At 34.1% G+C, this 8,204-nt stretch overlaps 1 protein-coding gene across 1 annotated transcript; it reads left to right on the plus strand.

The window, feature by feature from the left end:
• The first annotated feature begins 411 nt into the window (after positions 1-411).
• Positions 412-1,695, plus strand: LOC129984991 (magnesium transporter NIPA2-like). The gene has a single exon (XM_056094925.1). It carries the CDS (start codon positions 412-414, stop codon positions 1,693-1,695), a length of 1,284 nt encoding a protein of 427 aa, XP_055950900.1.
• Positions 1,696-8,204: the final 6,509 nt, after the last annotated feature.

An 8,204-nucleotide genomic window follows, 5' to 3' on the forward strand; every position in this document is an offset into this window, starting at 1 on the left:
TAAAATTCTTAATTCATTCCATATTTCACTAAGCAACTATTAACATCTTTGTAATTCCAAATTATTTCTCATTTGTGTTTTTAACTAACGAAACGTAAAAGCTTCGATATGCACTTAAGTCTAACTAATTTAACGCTTTTTTTTTACATTACAGGAACAAATTTTGATGAAATCTCAAAATTATTTAGAGTTAGAGATCTATATGAAGCGGATGAATCCTCTTCCCTTAATCAAGAAAATAAAATAAGAGAGATTTTGAAAGAAAGAGAGAACAATGGAACCTTTATTGTTAAAACATCGCAATCTGCACACAAAAATCCGAAGTGCTATCATAAAACAGTCACACCATTTTTAGAATTACTGAAACAACATGGTTTAAATTTAAATGAAAATCTCATCGAAAGTACAGAAATGTCTGGATGGCAAATTATGGCCACAGATACACAACCATCCAAATTGTATTTTGAAGCGACATTAAATGTGAAAAAAATTCTAATGTCGAAATCAAATTCTCACTGGAAGAAAAAGAAGTTCAATATCCAGAAAGGTGCAGATACGATGGTTCTTTTCAGCTCCAAAGCTGTTTATTTCGATACTATGGAAAGTGCAAGCTTGATGATAACTGTTAAAAATCTCTATAAGAAACAGAAATCCAAAATCATAATAATTCTTGAAATTAACAGTGATCCGGATTCAGAGGAAAGTAACATCAGAAAATTGCGATCTAGCGGGGTTTTAGATAAATTATTTCAAAGAGACAAAAGAAAGCCAAAGTCTTTGAAGTTCCAAAAATTCAAATCGGGAAGTATTTATTTGGGTATGATCCTAGCTTCTATTGCAAGCATCCTCTGTGGATTGAGTTTCGTGTTGAAGAAAAGAAGCCTTCTTCAAATGGATAAAAGGGAGAAGTACTACCAAAACAAAGGCTGGTGGATGGCACACTCTCTTATGATGGTTGGCGAAACTTTGCATTTTGTCGCCTTCTTTTTCGCGCCAGCAGTTTTAGTATGCCTATTGCAAATGCTGATGATTTTAGTCACAGCGTTTGCTTCGTCCAGTATCTTAGGAGAAAAAATGAACACGTATTGGAAATTGGCTTTTGCAACATCTCTAGGTGGATGCTTGGTAATTATTGTCCATGTTCCCAGAGAGCCTCATATATACAACATCGAAACCTTCTTGTACATGGTGACTGCGCCAATGTTCGCCATATACAATCTCATCCTCTTTTTCATTACAATCATTATGATGCGCTTCTTGATACCGAAATGGGGGCAAATAAACTCATTGGCGTTCACAGTCCAAAGTGCCATTTTCGGATCTATTATAGTAGTAGCATTAAAAGGCGTTCTTCTCGTTTTCACTGATAAATTATTTCATTGGCTGCCTCTGACTTGTGTCGTGATAGTTGGCATTTGCCTTCTGCTGCAGTTTGAATATCTGAATAGAGCCCTTCATTCCTACAATACATTGGTTGTGACAACACAATATTATGTTTCGTATTCTGCACTTGTAATAATATCGTTGTCTTTGCTCTTTGAAGTTTGGAATGTGAGTAGTGAAGAATCGATTATGATAGTTCTTTTAGGATTTTTTACAACAGCGATGGGAGTAGTGATATTTGCAGTATTTCAAGAAGATGATGCCACATTTGATTTTTCAAAACTTTTTGTTGGACCTGATGAAACAGGATAAATATAAATTGGAACCACATGATACCTATTTAATTCATAAGAATCTGTTTCCCATAGATAATTGAATAAAGTTTTGAAATTCAAACGTTTTCAAAGAATAATAGAATACTCTTCATTTAAGTATTTAATATTTACATTAAGGCCGGGATAGCCTGGTTAGTGAGTTGTTACCTCGCCGACCGAAGACTCTCCGTGTATAAGGTGGCTGGTACACGCATAAATCTGTCGTGGTAACAAAGTCCTCCAATTCGAGACAATACCACTGAGGGTACTGGTTCAGAGATTATCGTTCTCCGATTCAGGTCTAAATTATAATCTGTGAATGAGTGAATGAAATACCATAAAAAGGATTGTGACGCATGAGTAGCTAACTCGTACTCTTAGCCCTAGATGGCGTTACTGAAAAACAAGAGACCCTAAATCTCGGCTTAAAATCGCTGACTTTGTCAGCGAGCTTGTCTATGACAAGAAACAACAACATATTCACATTAACTACGAAAAAAATTGATTATTTAAATTTTGAAGAAATTCAATTGCTGCTCAGATTTTGTTTCGTTTATACTTAAAGAGTGCAATTTCCATTTTAAAGAAATTTAGAACACGAATTTCCAAATTTTTAAACATTGGGACACAGTTTTTTTAGAAATCGAATCTACAGCAATCTATTTCATCTTCAGAATGTAGGATTCTTTTCAAATACAAACAGAGCCATGCGTCCCAATAGAGGTTTATAGACCAAAATAGAACTTAACTGGGGAAAAAAAATCCCCCAGTTAACAAATGATGCCATCATTACACAAATGAGAATAAACCACTTCTAAATTAATTCATATATAGAACATATTGAACATTCGTATCTAAAAGGAATTTCTGATCAAGTGGACAGGATCTGATTCACTGCATGGAAATTTAATTATATTAACATCCCGTTTTTAAAGCAATACCAGGGCTATTTCGGGACAGACCTCGAAACCTCGTGATTTTCAACCGCAGTCAGATGACTAGGAAGACGCCTGGGCTAGCACCCTTTCTACAAACTTATGTACCGCGCCAGCGGGAAGACATTTGACCCCTACCGATTTAAAGTGCATAGACACGTTACTGTCTTCCACGTGAACTGTAACTTACACTACAGTTCTTCGGTGGAATCGGGTCTTGAACCTGGAGCATTCCGCTTCCGAAAACGAAACCTTACCACCAGGTCATCGCGGCCCCTTTACGGCGTGGAAGTATAACCTTAAATGAAACCGCAGATTGCTGCAACAAACGATGCGTGTCTCGTGAGTAAGAGGCCAGTACATCATCCGCATGTCTGAAAAACACTTATTTTGTTGATTCATATTTATGGCGAACAGCCAATTCGCCAAGGCCAGGAATCATCGACACGGCATCTATCAAAACTAACTGTAAGTGACTTCTTTACCAGAAGATTTATTATGATTGGAAGGAATATTACAATTTCGTAACAATAGTTTGTCATTCGGCAATTGCTTATTTTCTGCATTGTGTTATTTATTTATTTTGTTGTGCTGTTACCATGCAGCCTGATAAAGATTTCAAATACACATTTTTGCAAATCTAGTTTGGTGTTTTATTTAACGCAAGAGTTATTCTTGGCAAAATTGCACCATACCTATGATTAAAATTTTATAGAGTGGCCATAAAAAGAAAGTTAAAAACTGAGCAACATTTAGTAAAGTAAAGTAGTAGAACAAATATGCCAATCGAATACATAAAAATATTAAAGAGACAACGAATAACTTTAAGAAATTAAAAATATTCAGGTGGTATTTTTCACCCACTAAATCCTGCATGGTTAAAGATGATGAATAAGTATGCACGATAAGAATTAAAAGCAGGACATGCTATTAAAATGTGTTTTACTGTAACATCAGTACGACACTTGGGACACTTGTGGGCTCTCTCCCAAAAGGAGATGATTATGGGTGGAACGTGCACTTCAATCTTGCATCTAACTCTCGTACAACAGGCAAGATATCAATGGGAGGTTTAACAGTATTGTTACGAATCTGTGATGCGGCTTCCCAGCATAGTTGGTTCCATAGGAGGTCCCAGAGCTTGGCGCCAAACTTGGCGACGAATTTGGCGCCAAAATAGATTATACCCGAAACATCGAGAATTTTCCCGATCCCTCCAGTAGGAACCGAGATATGCCTCGAACGTTTTTGATTGGTTGAGAGGCTTCTCGCCCCGCCTCCTGAGACCTATAAAAGGAGCTGCAGCTGCTGGGGATTGGTGGTGAATTGAGTCATTGAAGAGTCGTAGTCGGAAGCGACAGAGCAGAGTAGTCGGGATCGACGGTGGAGAACTGGTCTTTTAGGGATAAGCGGAGCAGCGACAGAATCAAGCTAGTGCTGTACTAAGCTGTGCGCTACTGTCTGCAGTAGAGTCTGGTTGTATGCTGCACGTCTCGGCTGAAGATAATCATCTTCTGTGCTGTATATAGTTGTTGTCTTTGTGCTGTCCTGTGTGTCTTCGTGTAAATAAACGTCGTTGTCTTATTTTCTACTGCCGCCTGCTGATTGAGTGTTCTCCACACCATATAACTCCCACTATCCAAACGAACCCCGGAAATTTCGTAACAGTATGCAATTTCTTAACAGTATCCATTTTTCTTCTCAAATAGAATTAAGGCTGCTGATTAGGGTCTTTTGGAGTCTGCATTTGAAGAAATGCATAAAATCTTATTGTTTACAATTAAGATGAGACCCAGTGTTGTGGACCCCCTAATTTAGAGAATTAAAAATGGAAAAACTAGGGAGTGTAAATAGAAAAGTTACAAAAGTAAATATTAACAATTTTCTTTTAACACATTTTAGAGAAAAAAAATAAAACTAAATTGAAATTAACATTTTTGGAAAGATGAACATTAACATTCGAGAGACATCAGGAAAGTTGAACTTGTTCCAAAAATATCCAAAAAGGTTCTTCATTGCACTCTTCAAATTATGTTAAAAATAAAATAGGGTATTAAATTTTTTGATGTTCAATCAAAAATAATTTTGTGAATATTTGTACATTTCAATGATAAACATTAAACTGTTGAAAGAGACAGGCACATTAGTACTGGGATTTTATAACTTAGAAATGGGGAAATGGTAGTAGTTTGAAATGCAGTTGATAAGGAATTGCTGACTTTGTATTTTGAGACGGCTCAAGAAATATTTGAAAACTTGTTAATTAAGTAAAGAAAGTGATGCACTTTCAAAGGCACAGATAAAATTACTCATGACATATATAATAAAAAATACATGCCTGTCGATAACAGGCCTAGCTCTTAAAAGATGAAAGTGGCAAGCTGAAATTTGCACCTAGAATTCTGAGGCATGTTTCTGGATAAATTGTGCAATCTTCCAAGTATTATAATTAATTAATTTAATATTTTAATTAAATAGAGAAAATTAAGATAAATTTCACCATTTTTCATCAATAAATTATTTTTTTAAAGATGCTAAATTCCTTTCATTTGAACTTTTTCCCTAATTTTAACAATTTTTTATATTCATTTTAAAAGCAATTTGTAGCAATTAAATTCGAACTAATTTGTTTTATCAAATCTATCATTAATGTGTTTTTGCCACTTTTAAAGGTGTGGCAAGAAAATATTACTTTCTTTGGGCATTAACACCAACTGCAGAATTTTTACTTCCACTTTTTATTTAGTAGCAAACATACTTTTAAATAGGCCTGTGAAGTGATCCAAAATCTTAGTATGATTACTATGATGTTTCATATTAAATTTTTATAAACTTTTCATTGATTCCAATCAGTGTGCAAGATCATTTTAATTTACCAAGTCTTATTCCTACTAAACAATAAAAGGCCCAGTGGGAAAAACTGCTCTATTTAGTTTATAAAAAAGTCAACCAATTGACAATTTTTTCTTAAATTATTTAATTTATAAACACCTAAAAGAAAAATATTCTATCTTGCATGTCTTGCCACAATACATTAAAGCAGTACAAGTATGCTCAACTAAGTCCTATAAACTAAGAAAATAAACATATGAAGTACATGTGGAGTTGTTGTTCTAGCAAATCCTATTCCAGATTTGTTTTCTGATATTTTCTTTATTGTATGTCTGAAACAGAAATTATTGTGGAAAATGAAAATTTGAAATAATTACCAAATAAATATCAACTAAAGAAAGTAATTAAAATGTGTGTTTAATTTCTTATAATTAAAAACAATATGATTGCTAAAAAGTTACAAAGATAAAAACTGAGTAAATTGCTTATTACTTATTAAAAACTGAGCAAATGGGATATTATTTATAAGATTAAAAAAAATTATCTTAGACTCATTTTGGAAACTAGATACTTTTTCATTAGTGGGGCTCCAAACGAAAAACAATCACATTTTAACAATAATTCGACATATCTTACAATAACCTTTCATCACGAAATCTTTGTAATGATGGCACTAAGAGAATGAAGACCAATATTTACACCTATGATGAGTAGAACCAAACTAATAAAAAGTACATGAAACTACAATGACAGTGAAACCATCAACTCCTGATACAGTTACACCTTGACAATTGAATCTGGCTAACCAGATATAAATAATAAGAACAGTGAAATCAAATACAAATTTAAAATTCATCTGTGATTTGGAAAATTACCTATATACACCACTGGTCAAAAGTATTGCAAGTTTGAGAAATGTCACGTTTTTTTCAAGAATAAACCCCACAAAAGTAATATCTTTACATTTAAAGTGATATTTAATTTCAAAAAGAATAAAATGCAAACAAAATGTACAGATTATCGGTATCCATTATTGTTCCCCGAAATAAAATGAAGTAAACAAAAAAATTTCAAGTTCTTTTGATCAGAAAAGATAATAAAAGAGTTCAAGTTAACTGAAAAGCATTTAATATTTGATTGGACCGCCTCTGCGTTTGATTCCAGTAGCCACTCTGTTAGGCAAGGAATCCACAAGGTTTTGCAACACTTCTTTCAGTTTTTCATGATGCCAAATTTTAATTATTGTTTCCTGAAGTTCTTGTTTTGTTCTGGGATGATTCTCAGTTATTTTCGTTCCCATTATACTCCATAAGTTCTCAATGGGGTTTAAATCTGGTGAGTTTCCTGGCTATGCGAGAAAATTAATACCATATTTTGCAAATGCAACCTTAACCTAAAATAACGAATGCTTCGATATAGAGGACAGAACTGAACAGAAATGAAATTTAAAATTAATTGTAAAGTTTGTCTTGTCTTTTCCGATGTATGCCTGGGTGTCAGATCTTACTGAAATATCTATTTCTGCCTTGGGAACATGTTACTTGCACTATAAAGCAATTGGTCCTTCAGCAGACCAACACACTTGTCACCATTCATGGCTCCCTATACAAAATGAAGTCGTCAAGTTGGCTGATATGACATGCACCCCCCTCCCATTACACTTTCTGGGTGTTTTGATGAATGAATCGGGCATTTTGACCTCATGATCTCCTTCGCTTTATGCCAAACGTAGCCAGGCTTGTCAGACATTAAAGAAAAGTGACTTTCATTGTTGAATATAATTTGTCTCCATTCTGAAATACACCAATTTTTGTGCACCTTGGCCCACTTCAGTAGTTTTCTCCACATTTCTTTCGTCAATACTGGGTTTTTTCCAGGTACTTGGTTCTTTTAACCTGTTTCACAGAGCCTCCTGTGAACTGTTCTGAGACGAGCAATGACAAACATGGACTCATTCCCTTCTCTTGCAAGTGTAGCAGGACTTGCAAATCTATTTTTACGGCGTAATCCTGTCAATATAGCATCAACACGTTTAGAAGATAACCACAGACGACCAATTCTAAGCTTTTTATCTACGATTCCTTCGGTTTTGAATCTCTTTATGAGATATGAAACAGTTGATTCACTACAGTCGTACCGATCCTAACATTTGAACAACATTGAGCATTTAACTAGTAATCCTAACATTTGAAATGTTTTCTTGATGTGTTAAAATAACAGCCTGGCGCTTCTCACGAATTAATCTACACATCTGAAAAATTAATGATCAGTTTATATTAAAAAACAATGCACGGCGAACGCATTTCGACAGCGCAACAAACGAAATGAAATCCTTCATAGTAGGAGCGATTTTATAATAAACTACCAGGATGGAACAATCATAGCAGACGATTATTTCATAATGGATTGCACAATAGCTTGAAACTTCTCTACCATATTTATACTAGAAAACATCATTTTAAATTTTTAAAAAATTATTTGGGGGGCGAGGCTTATTGTTGAAAAAATGTGAAATTTCTCAAACTTGCAATACTTTTGACCAGTAGTGTACTTGTAGTTTTAACTAGATTTTGTAGCTGTTATATATTTTACTTTATATCTGGCAAACCAGATATGAACAATAATACACAAATTTTATTTTACAAAATACAATTTTCTGGCTTTGCATGAAACACATATATATTTAATATATCTAATATTTATGAATTGAAAAGACAAAAGATAATCAGGAAACGAGAGA

The sequence above is a fragment of the Argiope bruennichi genome, chromosome 9 (genome assembly GCF_947563725.1).
Source record: "Argiope bruennichi chromosome 9, qqArgBrue1.1, whole genome shotgun sequence".
Taxonomy (NCBI): Eukaryota; Metazoa; Arthropoda; class Arachnida; order Araneae; family Araneidae; genus Argiope; species Argiope bruennichi.

Bases quoted from the DNA above. Each gene is read 5' to 3' on its own strand.
- LOC129984991 (XM_056094925.1), top strand. From the start codon at position 412: ATGTCTGGATGGCAAATTATGGCCACAGATACACAACCATCCAAATTG.